Source organism: Anopheles coustani, chromosome 2 (assembly GCF_943734705.1).
Source record: "Anopheles coustani chromosome 2, idAnoCousDA_361_x.2, whole genome shotgun sequence".
Lineage (NCBI taxonomy): Eukaryota > Metazoa > Arthropoda > Insecta > Diptera > Culicidae > Anopheles > Anopheles coustani.
The window spans coordinates 61,951,304-61,969,507 of record NC_071289.1 but is presented as its reverse complement, the minus strand read 5'-3'; the positions used below and the strand labels follow the sequence as shown (position 1 = coordinate 61,969,507).

At 44.4% G+C, this 18,204-nt stretch overlaps 2 protein-coding genes across 12 annotated transcripts in view; one reads left to right on the top strand and one right to left on the bottom strand.

The window, feature by feature from the left end:
* The window catches only part of LOC131262032 (protein boule), a 37,352-nt gene extending 25,533 nt beyond the window's left edge, over positions 1-11,819 (bottom strand). For 3 of the 6 annotated variants that reach the window (XM_058263939.1, XM_058263932.1, XM_058263935.1), the window contains exons 1-3: positions 11,697-11,819; positions 10,483-10,620; positions 10,288-10,396 (exon numbers count right to left, since the gene is read on the bottom strand). The gene's annotated coding sequence lies outside the window, so the exon portion shown is untranslated. Of the gene's footprint in view, positions 1-10,287; positions 10,397-10,466; positions 10,621-11,696 lie in introns of all 6 variants that reach the window. The other 3 variants (XM_058263934.1, XM_058263936.1, XM_058263938.1) reach the window with 3 other exon arrangements.
* Positions 11,820-12,671: 852 nt separating this feature from the next.
* LOC131263591 (RNA-binding protein 45) lies at positions 12,672-17,866 on the top strand. 6 transcript variants are annotated; one of them, XM_058265820.1, is made up of 7 exons: positions 12,694-12,750; positions 12,879-13,320; positions 13,869-14,723; positions 14,799-15,349; positions 15,423-15,586; positions 16,438-16,864; positions 16,923-17,866. In XM_058265820.1, exons 2-5 carry the CDS (start codon positions 13,119-13,121, stop codon positions 15,495-15,497), a joined length of 1,683 nt encoding a protein of 560 aa, XP_058121803.1. In that variant the 5' UTR covers positions 12,694-12,750; positions 12,879-13,118; the 3' UTR covers positions 15,498-15,586; positions 16,438-16,864; positions 16,923-17,866. The 6 variants fall into 6 exon arrangements, with proteins under 6 accessions (XP_058121801.1, XP_058121803.1, XP_058121802.1 ...); XM_058265819.1 differs by having other exon boundaries at positions 16,438-17,205; positions 17,240-17,866; XM_058265818.1 differs by having other exon boundaries at positions 12,672-12,750; positions 12,965-13,320; positions 16,438-17,866.
* Positions 17,867-18,204: the final 338 nt, after the last annotated feature.

The following is an 18,204-nucleotide window of genomic DNA, read 5'->3' as shown; positions in this document are numbered from 1 at the left end:
CTGTCTGTTAAGGGATTAGTAGATTTTTTTCTTTTGTCGGCTGTCGCGGACCCCAAAGAATATATGTTTGTTATTTCTGTAGGTTAGTTCTATATCAGTGAACTACAATATTACTATGCCCGCAAAACGGGGGACGTTGCAGTCATCGAGTTAATAGTGAACTTGCAAAATGTTTAAATCTTTCATTCGATTAACACGTTGACTGCCATGCTTCAAGTTGCAGCTAATTTTATCATTTTTGAAAGCCAGCCGTCATCAGTTCTAAAAAGTTTTTGATCCCAAAAATAAATGAAAATGCAACATAATTATAGTAATATTTAATATCAATTCTTTGGGAAGCTAAGTCTTTACTTTGCCTTCAAAAACCGTCGGTTTAATAAATATTAAAGACTAGTTTTATTAAAAATTATTGTACTAAAAAAGTTAAAAATTATCTTTAATAAATATTAAAGACAAATTTTATTAAACATTATTGTACTAAAAAAGTGTTCTAAAAACGTTCGACAGTCAATTTGTTAAAATGTACGCACAATGATCATGTACTTTTGCGGGACCTTTTGGGATGACTTTAGCAATTTAAAATCTCTACACTCCTGCACCTCATTTTGTTCAAACAATCAATTTGAGGTTGAGTCGGCAAGATCCGCAAACATTTATTCGACCTTAAAAGGATGGTTTAGTTCGTTTTTCCAGCTAGAAAGCCATGCGTCACTGCCAGTCGGAGGCGCGGGACCAGCTTTTTCGCAATGGCCACAATGCTGCTGAGTGGAAGTTGCAGAGACCCAGCCGTTCGGTATCATACCCATCGAGAAAATATCGATTGGTCACCGTCGACCCAGCTGGTATCAGGAAAGCCCAGAACGATGCTTGATCTGAAAGTGGAACTGAGATACCGAGCAGAAACCGAGTACGCGAGCGAGTGAGCGAGCACAACAACGGCTGGAAAGAGTATGAAAGCTTCCAACGTTTCCTCTTGGCCTGAAAGGGCAGACGAGGGGTGTGTGTGTGTTTCAGGTGGCGGCGAGAAATGTAGGTTATATGTTTCGGGCAGGTTATGTGATGTTCCGGTAGCCAGCGGTACCCGATACCGAGAGACCTGGTACGGGACACCGATTATGAAGCCGTTACACAATAGCGGAGAGCCTAATGAGACACTCCATTTTCTTCTGATTATCTTCGGCGGAACGATTTTCTTCTGGCCCCGTGTCGGCTTCGGCGCGACTCGAGACGAAGCGAAACGGGGTTCTGGCGGGGAAATTAAGATCATTATTCGGAATTAAACTTCGGCAATGAGGCACCGGATAAATTCTCTACCATCTGCAATGACGAAAGGAATTCAATTTTTCGAAAAAAAAACTCAATCAGAAAAGACGCTCTTTCTTCCTGTGCAAACAATTTACTTTCAAATTTGCTAAGAAAAACAACGAAAACGAACTCAAATATTCAGATTTGAGGTAATGTTTGTGTGAAAATAGAAAGAAGTTGTATAATTTGCAAAATCCGAACAACAAAATCGCACGATTCACTCGCTGCGCAAATTCATTAAAAAATTTAAAACATCTTTGTAAACAATGATTTTTTCACATTCGCATGCATATTTTACGTCACTCAGGCGAAGCCATTTTACTTCGATATATTTATAGCTAAAATATCATAAATGACCGAATAACGGGTTTGCAAAAGCTTGTCGAGCCAAACACGTTTTGATAGCTTCATGTAACCCTTCCTTAAAATTGTTTCCTGTTATGAAAAACAAAACATCGTTTGTGATTAAACATAGATGTTGAAAATTTCTAAATTACTATATGGATCTATGGAGCTTGTGATGGTGATATGATGTAAATGATATTAAATGCTTAATTTTACACAATTTCTCATCTACTAGCACCACACGCTTCTCGCTGCATGTCACCAACAGAAACTGTGGAAACTTGCTACAACCATTCTTCCAGTGCAATCACTGTTGAAGCACTTGCTGCCGTTTCCATTTCGCTCAAAGTGGAAAATTCTGGTCGTACGTAGATTGCGGGGAAAGCTAGCCATCTATATCCCGCCACAAGAGGAAGCGCTCTCTCCTTGGAGCTCGGAATTTCAATATTCGATTCCGACTCCGGCCGCCCGGAAAAGTCGACATAGTTGCGAAGCGCAGGGTACCCCGGAGGAGAAGAGACAGACTCGGCGAAGCAGCACGTTTCGCATAGTTTCGTGGAAATTATAATAAAAACAACAGCAACAAAAAATGGCGCCCAAAAAGTTGGTCCTTGCGGTGAATGTCAGGTACGGTATCGTTGTGTGCTAACCGAAATCTAACGATAGCAGTATGCGATCGCCCTCCCGGTGATTAACATACCTTGTTGCCGGTCGCGGTCGGTTTTCGTGCACCACAAGGAACCAGAGAACAATGGGCCAACGAAATTAAATTTTCCGGGCCATACGCGCACATACACACACACACAGGTCAACGTCACGGGCGACGGGAGGTGTATCCCGATTCGTGTACCCGAAAGGATCTCCGGGTTGGTTCGGTGAGAGGAAAGTTTTTCTTTCTACCTATCTTTCCCGACCACCACCAGAGCGAGGGAAGTTGCTCTCATCAGGGCAGTGGTAAAGGAAAACAAAAAAGCCCCGGAAAGCGTGCCCCAGGCTTTCTGCGCTTCGCTTACATCGTTTTGTCGCCAGCAGTGTGTCAAGAAACGTGCACTTGCATCCACTTCCCTTCCCGGCGTGTCGCCAGCTCGACGTGAGATGTTGTGAATTGTCAAAAGTGAGACAACCTCTCGCTTGATACTCCCCCGTACCTTGAGCAACCATTAAATTAGTGAGCAAAAAACAAACGCATCATCATTTTCCCTTGCATCTCTTACGACTAGAAAGCGAGTAAAACGTGCGTGTGAAAAGGAGGACTGTTTCGAAAATCTCACCATAGATTTTCTTTCCGGGATTCATTCTCTCGTACCGACACAGTGCGTCTTTCTTTCTATCGTCGCCGTCTAATAGCAATCCGCAATAGAGATTGCCCGAGAGACGGGAACAATGGTCAAATTCTCTGGCCTTTACTTGCCTACTCTCACTGTGTATGGAAGCCTTCCTGATCACGATAGGCAAAGCTAAAACAGAAAATAACATCGAACCTGACACTCTACAGCCCCAACAAAACCACCAGCACGAATGCTAACTCTCTGTCGAGTCTCGCAAAGTGTCCCCAAAACGCACCTCCCGTTTTTTCCGTCCCCTTGGAGTCCCGACGGAAGCAACGCAGCAGCAGCGCCAGCAAACATCATCAACCGATTGTCTCATCATCCGTAGCGGCAATGTTTTTTCTCTTGTTTTGATGTTGTTTTTTCTGCTCTTGTTTTTGCATCGAATCTCTCTCATCCGCCGGATTGTGTGTATCGTCGTAGTCGGGTCGATGGTGTGTTGTTGCGGTTGTTGGTCGCTTTTCTTCCTCTACTTTATGGCTAATTTCATTTTTAAAAATAGGTGCTGGCGATTCTCGCTTGTGTTCGGTTGACAAAATGGCTAAGGAGAAGGATGACAAAAAGAACTGCACAGGGTAGTGGACGCCGTGCGCGCTGCATCATCAGCAAGATGGATTGCGCCTGGGTGAGGTGACAAAAAAGCGAACAAGTCGTCACACGATAATAAGACATCACATCAAGATCGCACCCAAAAATTTGCCGCGACGAGAAGAAACAAGAAACATAGCACACGCCCGGTCGGTTTGGGACTCAGGAAGTGAACAAATTAACCCTTAGCATTGTGGGTCAACGTAAAAACGCTGGTCTTGTTACAAAAATCTTCGTTTCTTGGATACAAAAATTGTTTTGTTTTTTAAAAACGAACTTAAAACTAAAGAAATCAACAGGCAAACCATCCCATCCTGAAGGCAGGTTTTCAGCTTTCAGCTTCAGCAGCAACTATTTGGCAATTTTCAGAAGGTGTGTCGTTTGTAATCTAAATTTATTCACACCACATGAATTTGGGATTTACCAGCGGGTCCGGGACAACCGAGCGATTTCGCCACTTAGAAAAGGCGTTCCCTGGCCGGTGTGGGTTCGAATCTCAACCAAGACTAGACCCTCCGATGTATGAGAAGACTGAATATCCGCCGGCACAAACGGAACAATTCTAGTTGCTGAGTAAGTAGAAAGAAGTGGAATGCGCACCTTCCAGGAAGTTTGCCATCTTTACTTACTGACTTATTGAGGAGGCTCATGGCAGACTTGGCCTCCGCTCACGGTCGCTCGTCAAACTGGTTCAATTCCGTATCCCGGCTTTATTGGCGGCTTCACCTACGCCATCCCTCCGCCTCATTTTAGGCCTACCAAGCCTCCTCTGTCCTTGGGGACAGCCTAAAAGGACTTTACGGGCTAGGTCGTCCGGTGGCATTCGCATGACATGACCAGGTCCCATCGGGCACCGGGCGGTGCCCATCTCGAAATTTGCTAGATTACACCCTAAAGGGTTCAATTTTTATCGTAGGCACAGCTTTTTTTAGCATTTAAATAATTTGACTTTTAAACTCATTCATACAAAAGCAAGATTTTTTAAAACTTCTATAATCCCCTTAAAGTTATATTGAAATCATATTTTAAATCGAAAAGTGTCAAACTGGAGATTAGTACCCAAATTTTCTTCCGTAGTATATCATCGCGTTACCGCTTTGAGCATATTTATTTCAAGGATATAATTGAAGTTGTGCAGAGTGTGATGGAAGGACTGTGATACTTGAGACGTGGGTCCTTTAGGCAGAAAAAATAAAAGTTAACTGTTCAGGAAGAAACCTCCAATATTATCGGCTTTGAAACGCAAAAAATTAAAACGTTGTTGTCCGGAAAGGGCTTTTTTGAATGAACTGTCATAACTTGAACATATTGTCTATTGCTCAAATTTGAAAATATATACTTTGGGTAAAAGAGTAAATGAGGCCCCGGCCGCCATGTTTTCGATCGTGGCTACACCTCTTGTGGACGTTTAAACTGAATGTATGCAATTGGTGATACATTAATTCGTTAAATTCAACCTACGAGTATTTGAACCGTAGTGTGTACCGTTAATTTCGGCTACGCAATCAACCTAAGGGTGCGGAACTTTGTTGCCAACTGTATGGTTCAAACAGAGCAAAGGTATTGACGCGAGAAACAAAATAAAGTAAAGGCAAATCATTTAGAATGTCCTCCTGGCACCGAAGGGTTTACCTATCGTTAGAAAACGAAACCCCAACCATTCGTCCGGCAGGCGGTACACGCAAAACAACGACTTTTTGCTTGGGCTTCGCGGGTTCGCGAGCTGCCGCTGCTTTCTGATTTACGTTTGCTCGTTTTCGTCTGGTAACGCAAGCACTATTTTGCTTCATTTTAACCGAGGAACCACTTCCCGGTCGGCAGACCATTCCACCCTAGCGTCACACCCCTTCGCTCCGCGTTCGCCAACCGGCAGCAAGAAAATTCATTTTGCTGCTTGAGGGGCAAAAACATTGGATCGAAACTAATGACGATTTTCTTCTCCGCCGCAGAGAGATGTGTTTTTGCGTTGCGTCCCCACGAAGCAGGCGGCAATGGTCGGCGGCAGTAAAATGCACATGGCGCACTTATATACCGGGCCATTTCCGATCACCGGAGTGTGTGCGCACATACACGTACCATCGCATGCATACATACACACACGTCACCCAACTTGCACTCACAGGCCAACAAGAAATGGTTACCTCGGTAGACCATCAGTGACTGCACGGAGTAGTCCTTGCCTTTCTGGGGAGACAAAGCCAGGACATAGTACCCGGATGCTAGAACGTAGTAGGCGTAAGACGTTGGAAGATTTTTCCAATAGTAGTGCTTCATTTCGCAGACTTGCCGAGTGCAGGACAGCAAGCTTCCAGCAAATCAAAAACCACCGAAGCAAAGGAAAGGGAAATGCACACGGATGAAATAAACCGCCGAAATCGGTCGGCAAAAGCGCGAGCAAGTCGGCGGAAAAGAAAACTCTCACCACCTTCCGTGCACGGAGCACACAGGTGCACGCTGCCAGTGACAGGTTGCCTAGAAACGCACACACACACACGCGCTGGTTTAGCTGGTTGTTTTGTTCTCTTTGTCTTCTCGTTTGCGTGATGCTCTTCGCTACTTTCACCGCGAAGAAAATTATAAGCGACCGAAAAAACAAAAAAAAGGGTTAAGAGTTTATTTCCGAAAACATAAGCGATTTCTCAGCTGGTTGCTTTTCATTCGCCTTTTCGTTCCTGCCAGCGCTCGAGATCAGAATCAACAAAACTACGGATGCTACTAATGGGTGAATTAATGTTTTCGCTCCTTCCTCGAAGGAAGAACGATGGTGACAAGTCGCTTCCGCAATCGATCCGAAATAGGCACAACTAAGAGGGAAGTACATCACCCAGGGGTTAACACATGGAACACTCCGTCGGTGCTCCGTTTGTGAGAAGTTTACGCCGCGGGGTAATTCATTTTGTCGCTGTCGTTCGATACTTATTGCTTCCCTCTTGTTTGCTCGATCATATGTTTCTTCGGTTGTTTTCATCTGTGGTATTACACCCAGTCCTCTTATTTTTCGTTCGAATGATTAGTTTAGCTTTGTTCTCTTTTAGGTGCATTTGTCAATGGTTTCCTCTGACATAAGCGACACTTGGCGGACTGCAAGCGCATACAATGGAATTCACGCCTCCCTAGAGCGGGGCCGGCACATATAAGGCAACCGTCACACACCGATCAAGCATTAATAACGCACAACCTTAAGCGACTGAAACCCCACGCACAGCTCGCGAACGCCTTCGGTAAAGTGTGGGGGAGGAGGGAAAAATATACATTTTTTTATATTTTTTAAAAACAAAAACAGACACACACGCAAACACACACACACACACACCTACTTCACAGCGAAGGGATACCACCCTTGGGCGCACACGTACAACGCACGTACAACTACAGGCAAAGCGACGGAAACACTCGGCTAGAGCCTAGCACTACTTCTTCGTGGACTGCGTGGTAGTAGTAGCTCGAAACCGCACTAGTTTGTCGCACACACGCGCACACACAAGGAAGCGTATACCCGCCAAGACTCTGGCCTCGAACAGCACCCCCGGGGGAGATGAATTCAAAAACGAAAAACCCAACGCTTCCCAGTGGACAATAGTGGACACACAACGCGACTCGACGGACGGTCAACAATACGGTCGATACAATGGCACGCTGAGTACTGAGAAGATCCGACTAAAGCTGGGCTGCCGTTGGCCCTTCTTTCGCAGAGCACGATGCACACTCTCGGCACAAAAATGCTCTCTCTCTCCATCTCCTTCTCTTTCTCTCTCGCTCTCCACTTCGGAAGCTGCGAGCTATATATTATAGTGCGCGAATCTAATATGATCTCTTAACCGGATCGCGAAAATGTGTCACGCGCTTTCTCCCAGCGCTCACGGTGTATGTAACTTTTGCTCACGGCTCACTGCGACACAGGGGCTGCCCACGAATACTTCCCGTGGAACACAGACCGCTCTCGTGACAAGCATAGTGAATGATAGCAGCGAAAGAATCGTGGCACGAACAACGGGCACCACCACCGCCGATTCTTCCTGGGCGAGCAGTGGCGGTGAAGACTAAAAGTCATTGAACATAAATGTTGGAAAACACAGGCCACGCATCCCCGAACTCCGATGCTAATTGACCCGGTTCGGAGGTTTTGTGAAGGAATTAGCATTATGCAATTCATTTCGTTCCAGAACCAAAGGAGCAACGAATGGAATGGAGTTGTTGAGGGAAAACGGGGGGACATAAGACCAACCGAAAACGAGAACTTACACTCTCGTCCAGCTCATTCCTGCAAATAAACACCATAGATTACGATTTTTTATGTTTATTGAAGGAAATTTTCTCCATTGCTGGATGATTGTAAATGCTACGGATGGAAAACCATACTCAGCAAAAATGAAACCCTTTTCGCATTGCTCCACGTGGAGACTATTTTCATTGAATGCCCGTCTCGGTATCTGTTCTACGACAAGGGAGTGGAAAACTAGGTCGCCTCGCTAGGAAAAGCGGTAATCAATTTTGTAATATCCATTAGCGAAGCAGCGATTTGACTCATTTCAATATTTACGGTAAAACAAAATCGATGAAACAGGAAGAATCCTGCACTTTGATTACTTTTAGTATCAGATGCCAGTAATCAAGAATCAAAAAATCAACATAAATGTACATTCTAAAAAAACATTATAAATAAATGAATAAATAAATAAATAAATAAATGAATAAAAAAATGTAAATTCTAAAAGAAGCACTTTAATCAAAAGTAGTTCTATTGCTTCATTCGTCACATGCTATCTCGTTATGTAATCTTGTAAACCATTTACCATAAACATCATTACACCAAAATCGCTTTCTTAAATGAGTGCTTAATTGGAAAGAACCATCAATTGCACAAGAGCAAGCACATTGTTGATGAGACAAATTAGACATCTTTTGTCCAAGAACGAACATCCTTCCAACCGATTAAATGTGTTGAAAAAAAAAACGATGAGAACAAAACACAAAATCAGTGAAGGAAGCGAATAGCGTTTAACAACTAATGGCAAACGGCTCGTGTTTATTTGATGTTTCGACATTAATGGGACGGGTACGAATCGGAAGCATTAAAAGCAAGGTTTCATTGCGTGTGAAGCACATCCACACGAACATGTTTGCTTGAAAACAAAGTGTTGAAATGGAGGATACAAAACACGGATTGTTAGAACCACGATTGTTTTTGGGGGAAAATGTCTAACGACATAAATAAACTATAGAAAACAGGATGTCGAGTCCCTTTTCTATGTTACACCTGAATGTTCGAAAAGCACAAAATAAATTTTCAAAAATTTCATTTTTATGCAAATAGACGATGAATGTAAGTAATTCTTTATTTTTTTACAAATAAACTATAATTTTGAGTAATTTTTTATACCTTATTTATATTTGCACCTATTGCAAGTGTGGAAAACATATGTGATTGAATAAAAAACAGCTTCTTCCTGCTGTGCTGCTTATAATGCGAGCAATTGAAAGCCAATTAGTATCCCTTGTTTTCGCAAATCGGACAAAACTGTGTGAATGATTTCCTGCGCCGCTCAATACGTTTCTCATGGATGCCTTCCCATGCCCCTAAAGGGACTATTTGTATCCGTTGTGCAAAACCAAGGGGCCGCAAAAGGTGCGTCTCCGCGAGGGCACCAGGGAATGCCCAAGGATCAAAACATAATAATTTGTTTCCATTCCGCTTTGCTGCTGCCCAGTATCCCCGAAGCATCCCTTCGGCATAATCACATTCCAATGCATTATGACGCTTTTCGGGTGCATTCCGTGTGGCGAGCGTGCGAAAAGTCCCTCGTCGATCTGCATTTGACCGTATGCATGTGTGCGAATGTGTGTGACAGCTAAGAAAATTCATTTTGGCAGCCTCGAAACCTCTCGAAGGACCTTCGACGGGAGACGGGCAACGGGCGAGGTAAGGCTAAAGAAACAACAACAGTTTTAAGATCTTCGTTTGCACAAAACCTGCTTCCCAAATCGCACCCAGTGGAAAGGCTGTGCAAGGATATTTACATGCTTCCAAGCCGTGGCCCCCTGTTTTGTCGACCACCACCATCGGAAAACAAACCACCTTGAAAAGTGGTGCGGCAGAAGGCAGCGGTACGGATGGGCAAGGACATGCCATGGAGTAAAAGTTGCCCCGGACGAACGCCAGGTCCTGGCAAACAAATGCCGAACAAATAAACCGGAAGTTGAAGCGCGCAGAAAGGCGGGCAAGCGCGGGAAGGCTGGAGAAAGAACAACCAGGCACACCATGATGCACCATTTTCCAGCGGGTTTCCTTGAGGCGGCCGCACCGGTGGAAGGGTTAATGAAGGTAAACATCTTCCGGAAGAGTTGTTGGTTTGGGTGTTGGGTGGAGGATTTTCTTGTTTTTCACCAGGTTTCCACCTCAAGTGCAGCTTTTTACTGCATGCCGACGTGAGAGTGTGAGATTAGGAAAATCGTTTTCCATTATGCCCCCAAAAGCAGTTTCTCTAATCGATGCCATCAAACGACTTCTAAGGTATTCAATAACCTCTCGAACATTTTGATTAAATTACTTTTTTTACGATACACGTGATCATGATGGTTATTGGGAAAGCAGAATATTATCTTGGGTTAAACGAAAATTTGGTGGCGGTTTGGACACAAATTGCGAAGGTGTTCTTGTTGCCCCTGAAGGATAAACATTATTCACAAATAATAGGAAGGGTTTTCTGGATAATATACTCACTCGTCTCAAGCGCAGCAGCTCGGAATGCCACGTGGAAAAGCACCGTTTTTTAAATAATTTTCCGTTGTCAACAGACAATTAAATGAACCACACACGATGCGGGCCGGATCTGTTGAAGATTTTAGGAGATTTGTTGTACGAGAACACTATCTGGCACAGTTTCACACAAACACACGTACACGAACACACACTCACACAGGCGCCAACAGGATCGATGCGTTGAACCCTTGACGGAAAGAGGCTCCGTGCAGATCGGAAGCGGAAAGACGGAAAACGTAATAACACGAGATTCTTCACGAAGTAAAACACTGACGATACCAAGCACCACACTCGCTATGAAACGGAATATTGGTAAAAAGAAAACATGTTTTGTATAATCATCCCGTCATTCAAAGTAATAGAAACGTCCTGATCAGATCAAGTATGTTGGGAAAGTATATAGTAAACTGGTTTTAACAAATTTTAAAATAACTCTTCTGACCTTGTTTGTTTGTTGTGAGCAAATTGTTTTAAGAAAACAGTTTCAATAGTTTAGGTAATTGCTGACAAAATCCTTTTTTCGTTGAAACAACATATTTTTCTATTCTGTTATTCCTTTCGGAACCAGCTGAATTGCTTTTTGCCCTCTCGTCGTCCCTGTGCTTAGATCAAATTTAAAACCCAAAGAGAGATACGCCAGAGAAGAGAGAGAGAGGAAACCAAGGGAAAATATAGAGAGCGAGAGAGAAGCAACGATTGAGAAAGCTATCGGTCAAATAGGCAAACGAAGCGAGACGGGTGTACATGCTCGTCTTCATGTGCAAGTGCGTGCGTGCGTGCGTTTTTTTTCGCAACGTATCAAAGAAAATGGAAACATTTTAAAATAGAGAAACACAACAGCCTGCGTGTATGTAGATGGGGGAGGGTGAAAAGGTCCCGAATGACAAGAGCGAATTAAATCGCATAAATTTCAGACCGAACCGTGCACAAAAAGTCTTTTAAAATCGTACAACATTCCTTCGGTGGGGATACCGACGTTTTCTGCAGCAGCTGAAAAGCTTTGTGCTTTTACTCCGATGGATGACACCTGTGTTCGGGAAGATGAAGTGCATCGCCACCAAAGCTGCTCTTCATCTGGTTGGTTAGCTATTAGAGAAAAAACGCAAAATACTTAACACTGTTCACCATAAAACGGGACAAAGGTTTGAGCAGAGGTGTTCGAGGTCCGAATTAAACTGACTGTAAAGAAGTGCACTAAACACTATCGGGGCACCGTAAGGTGCATAAGAAAAAAAAAGTTCAACAGGAACGAAGTCACGAAAGTATTGTTTTTTTGAAATTTTCCCTTCGCACTGACCGTCCGTCCATTGATCACCTGTTTTGTTCGTGTTTCACACCACTTTTGATTAAAGTTAAGCCCAGCTATTTACCCTCTCGTCAGCAAATCGGTGATGATGATAGAGAAACTTCTACACAAAATTTTCACTAATCAGATCGAACAGGTCGCAGAAGACACGATGGAAAACGAAGCTCACTCCTACCGATTGCTCGACTCGACTGTGACTAAAGTCGAAGGCAAGGTAACCAGAACGAAGCAATATTTGTCAAGGTTAGTTCACGTAGGCGCAACTTGACAGACCAACATAGCGCCATCTTGGACGTCATGATAGCAACCCGGTTGACAAAAATTCAAATTTTTTGCAGCTGTCATGTAGTACCAGCAAGTTTTTCCATGGCAGATTGCTGGGACTCTTGCTGGAACTACATAGTACCAGCAACAATGTCAATTTCTGTCAACCGGGAACACAATCGTTGGCTCTGTCAGCTGCTTATTCAGTTTTAGATACAATTCCAAATGAGATCCGTTTTCAAATCATGGCTGCACTATTTTTCCTTATTTACACCTGAAGTAATGCAATGAGTCTCACAAGAATATTTGTCAAGTACAGGCTGGCCCCGATTTACGGCGACACCCGGATGAAGAATGGAAATGTATGGAAAATTATTCGAATATGGTAGAGGTTGTTAGCACTGAATACCTCCCAACCAGCAAGTGAGGTCATCATGATTACTGAGACGAAAACTGTCAGTTTTCTCAACGTTCAACGCGCCGCGTCGACTCTGCCATTTTTTCGGTTTTGTTTGCGTCTGAAAACTTTGAAATTGGTTTTATAAACGCGAAAAAAAACAATTTTGGGCACTGGCCGAGGCCTTCGTCGAGGCCATAAGTCCCATTTTGCGACGAAAAACTTGGGTCGGCTTGTATTTACGATTCAACGTACGTATAGATTGTCAAATATTCACTTGCACATGGATGCCACGTCAATGGTATTAGCTAACCTGGCTCTCAATATTCACTTTGAACACTGTTGACAGTGATTGCAAAGCGTCACGCAGTCGTGAAAAAGAGATCCCTCGGTTGTCATAGCATTTTGTGCCCGCGACTGAAAACGAATGCAGCAGTCACAAAGTGCAGTATTTTCCGTACGATTAACAAATGTTTTCGTTTGTTCTGTCCAGTAATTGTGTATGGTAAACAATATCAGTGTTCGTTGTTGTCAGTTGAGCCGTGCTGTGTTGTGTGTTGGCAAAGAATAACAAACGAATTGCAGTGCCCCGTGGTGGTTGCGCCCGTGCTTTATGTGCGCTTTTCTTCTACTTCCTGGCGTGTTATTTCATACGCCAACTATTTACCTAGCTCGTGTATGCAGAACGGCAGTCCTATCCAAGTAGGTTTTGATCGAAGCTCATCTTAAATCAGAGCGAGGTCACAATCGAAGCAAAGTCAACCCCGTAACAATCGCGGTCCACCGACCGACCAGTAAGCAGCGACGCACCGAAAACAGACAATCATGGCTGACCGACGATCTGGCGGATCGAGCCGTAACAATTTCGCCGACGAGAAGAGCCCCGCCGATATACCGCCTATGTCGCGCTTGTTTATCATCTGCAGCAAAAGCGTTACGGAGGAAAACCTGCGCGAACATTTCGACAAGTTTGGCGATATTGAGGAAATTTGGATCGTCAAGGACCGCTCGACGGGCGAAGGCAAAGGTAAGATAATGGACCAATCGATTGGGAAGGTGGGGGGATGCGTTTACTTGTACCTATCTGGTTCATGTTTTCCGCCACACTCGGTACACGGAACGATATCTGAAAAATGGAAATCGCATTGCGCCTACTTTGCCTACCGCTCTAATTGTGGCACCGTTTCGGTGCAACGCAAAATCAAGTTAAATAGGAAAATTGCTCGTAGTTGTAAGGGTGGGAGAAAGGAGATACTGTCGGGCACGGTAAGGAATTTGTAATTCTTCAAGACAAGACGAAGACGGAGAGACGAACGAAACCGAAACGTCTCGCATCGAAAAGATGTTATGTCTGGCGGACTTTCATTGGTTTTGTCAATTTCTTTTGCGCACTCGCTCCTTCTCTCTTTGGTTTCGATCTCTCTGCCGTTTTCGGTCTCTGTTGGGACCGAAAGGACGGAACTGCGTTTGACATTCATCGGCGTCTAAAAAAACAATTTAAACGGAAACGTATCCGCTTTCCTTCTCTATTCATCTCACTCACCATCTGTGTACTGTTGTTTCGTCCCCCGCAAGGTGTTGCCTACATAAAGTACGCCAAAACATCCGACGCGGCCCGAGCCCTCGAGGAGATGAACGGCAAGTGTGTCGGCGACAATACACGCCCGATCAAGGTCCTGGTGGCGGCCAATCGGCAGCAGGGTTCACGCAAGCAAACCGAAAACGAGGAGGAAAAGTACCTGCGGCTGTTTGTCATCATCCCGAAGGACATGACGGAGGATGCACTCCGGGAGGAGTTCGGCAAGTACGGCACCGTTGATCTAGTCACCATCATACGTGACAAGGTGACGAAGGAAGGGAAGGGATTCGCGTACGTCAAGTTTGGCCGGTTTCTGCACGCGGCCCAAGCGTTCGAGGGTTGCGATCCAAAGTATAAGGCGGTGTTTGCCGAACCGAAGCCACCGCGTAATGCGTCCGTATCGTCCAACGAAAACTTTGGCGGGTTCGTGGGAGGAGGTGGCGGCGGCGGTGGTGGTACTGGCGGTGGAGGCGGCACTGGCGGAGGCACCGGCGGTTACGGTGGCGGTTCGAACAATGCAAACGGATTCTCCGACGACCGTCGAACGGGCGGTCCGGGTGTTGGTGGCGGCGGTGGTGGTGGTGGTGGCGCGGGGGCGATGATGGGATTCGCCGCGATGGGAGCGGGTGGTGCGAATGATCGACGAACCGGTGGCGGTGACCGTCGGGGTGGTGGGGCCGAGTTCGGAGCGTTCAGTGGATACGGCGGTTCGAACAACAATGCGATGGTCTCGAACGGGAACGAGACGGCCCTCACCGTCCTGTGCAGCCCGGTACTGAACCAGGATCAGCTGTGGCGTCTGTTCGATATCATTCCCGGGCTCGACTACTGTCAAATCAATAATGATTTCAGTAAGTTCCATAGAAAACGGTTCCAACTATTTGAATAGTTTTATATAACGTGATTCTTTTTACTTTCCTTTGTAGACAATCGAAACGTGACGGCCACCGTCGTGTACAACAACGGTCAGTCTGCGATGTACGCACGAGACAAGATCCACGGGCTCGAGTATCCACCGGGCGAACGATTGATCATTCGACTCGGGCACGAAACGGTCGGTACAATGTGCACGATCGATCCGTTCAATGGAGGTGGCATGGTTGCCAACCGGGGCGGCGTCGTCGTAGATGCTTCGGCGCGAACGGGTGGCGGTGGCGGTGGTCCTCTAGCTGCGCCGGTAACTTCCTGTTCCATTGCCGCGGACAGAGAGGCGGCATTCTGCAGCGTACCCCTACCGCCACCGCAACCGATGGCCAACCCGAACGCCGAGGTCGCTCAGCGCTGCTTCATCGTGTGCATTCCGAAGGCGCTGCCGACGAGCGTGCTAAAGCAGACATTCTGTCGCTTCGGCGAACTGATCGATGTTTATCTGCTGCCGAACAAAAATTGCGGCTACGCCAAGTACGCCTCGGAAGAGTCGGCCAAGAAGGCGATCAAGCAACTGCACGGAGCTGAGATTCTGAGCGTTCGTTTGAAGGTGCCCATCATATCACAAAACCAGCGCGCATTCCACTGGAGCTTTTCCTAAACTGCACTGCTTTAATTTTCAGGTATTGGAAGCCGAGGAGCCCAGCAATGATCGGCGGAAACGGATGCGCCACGATGAGCGTATGGAAAACGAGTAGAAGCTGAAGGCGGCCTCTCTGTAACTGCGTGTAAAAGAAAAGAAAACATACACACTGACACCAACGCGTGCGTGCTTTTCAGGATTCTGGTAAATATTACTTCTCCTTATCAACATATTTAGTAACATTGTGTTTCGAATGGATAACCTGCTTGGAAGCACAACATTTTTGGTTCATGTACTTGTACGCGACAAATAGACATAAACAGATTTAAAATCCTTCTGATCCGTTTGCTTAAGACTGACAGACTATACCTTCAATTGAAGCTAGTTTGCCATCTGGCTGTGAAATATATTAGCATTGTATGAAACTCTTATGTTCAGAGCACTGGAAGGATATCAAATAGTGTATATAAAATAATGTTCATTTTCATTATGAATAATTTGGTTTGAAGATGTGAATACCTTTCGGCGTCTTGATTTTGTGTTCAAAAATAAATTTATTATTTCTTTAACACCATTTTAACTTTTAGCTGTCTAGTTAATCGGTCCTTCTATAAATCTTCATCAGAGAGAGTATTGCCACCCGTAGTTTCGTCCGTACCTTCATACCATGTTTTTGTCGTATATCTCAAACATTTCCTTATTTTTGTGTTCTGAAAAACTCAATATTAAACTCAAATTTACTTGGTTTTCTTTATTTATTAACTTTAGAGTATTATACTTACACACAACAAATGTTATGTCTTCAAATAAATAGTTGCATTGTTTTTAGTTACTACTTCATTCATTTTGTGGTCTCTTAACATTCATAAAACAAATTCAATTTCTAACAAAACTCGGCATTCATGTCCGGTTGGTCAACCGACAAGATTTCGTTTCCGCCTTTCTTGTGTTTTATGTCGTTTTATGTTGTACGTAACTGCACATAACCTTTCTTCACATATGCATTTCCTTAAAGTTGATCTTCTTAACACAGTAACCTAATTTGTTTTCCACAGAATTCATACACTTCTTTTTAAACGCAAGAGACGCAATGAACAGAAACAAAAGCCAGAAAACAGAGATTATGAAACGAGAGGAATACTAGTGTTACTGCTACTGTAACGTACCTACCTACTACAAGAACGTACTACTAGAACAATATTCGATACTTCAAGAAGTACTGTCCACGAGTTGAGCACTTCTACTATCACTTCTACTGTTACTAAAACTATTACTACTAGAACTGAACAATCCCAAAAGCGAACGAGCGTACGAGAGTGGACAGATAAATTGAGAACAGAAGGGAACGTGCAGAATACTCACGCCAGCAAGCTTCGCCCGGACCACACTACCAGAACCCAACAGTGGACCCACACAGAGAAAACTACACCTAGTAAAAACAAAAAAAGGACACCAAACAACCACCAGCGGAACAAAAAAAAGGTGACTCCCTTCTCAGTACACATGCATAAAAGAAAACCCTGACGAAGAAAACTTGTAGTAGCAACATTACCAGAACTCGGACGGATCGATCGGCCAAGCGCGCGCGGGTGCTTCTGTGCCTTCCTGTTCTCTCCGACCCACTACTACTACTTGATCTTGAACCCCACTCTGCCGGACTAGGACCTTTCCGGACGTTTCACATTGGACCGCAACTTGGACCCCACCTGGACACCACACGCACGGGACGACGCCACGTGTTGAAAGTACGAACCAGACGGGGAATTGCGATTGGGAATTGTTGTTGAAGGCAAACCGATTATCACGTCACATTCTATCATCACGTCACATCCCCCTTATATCTTGTTTATTGAAAAGGTTTGCTGATTATCAGATATTACGTAACGAAGTCTTGTACCGAAAATGAGGGATATAGATTTGGGATCATATGTAACTAGAGTTTTGATTCTTAACTCATGCAATTTAACCGGTGGATTAGTATGTTCTCTACAAAAATACGAAACGTAACGGGTACGAGCAAACAAGTAGTAAAATACAACAGAAACAGGCCGATACCGACGGAAGAAGTATCGAGGAAAAAAAAATACTACTATTCTCAGCGTATCGGCGAGCTCGTTCCGGTGACACCAGATAGAAATACGAAATTTGCAAGCGAGAACGACACACAACACTTGATACAATAACGCGTGTCAGGGAGAGACTATAGGACAACGTGCGTTAGAAGGTAGCGCATCCAACGTTTGGACGAATGGGGCAGTTCCACGACAGAAAACGATAGATACCAGCGGTAGACGCTGGTAGACGATGGCAATAATTTCCGTACTACTGAAGACTAGGATAAGAGATCGTTCGATCGTACATGAAGCATGATGGACCTGCAACATGACAAAAACAATAGGCACAATTTATTATCTCTGTTTAATTTTCTAGCGTGTGTATTATGTACTTGTTTACCTTGCTGTAATATGTCTATTGCTTTCCAGAGCTAAATTATTTTTTCTTTCTACAACATTACTGAGCATACTACAATCGAGATTATTACGGGAAGGAGTGATCAACGGGTAGAGCAGCAACAAAAATTAAAATTTATTGATGCAAATTGTAAATTAATTGGGAGCGATTATTGTTAAGGAGATAGAGCCACGATTGCGTTTTTGCCAAATAATTGTGCGAGATGTAAACGGTACACGCCGTTAGATTGTTCATTTTTTTCCTCTTTCATGTCGATGTCGATTGTTTCGTTTTGCACCCTAACGTGTCGGATACGTTTTGTAGACGACTTTTTTGTAATCTATGTGTACAGCACTCTGTTATTAATTGGA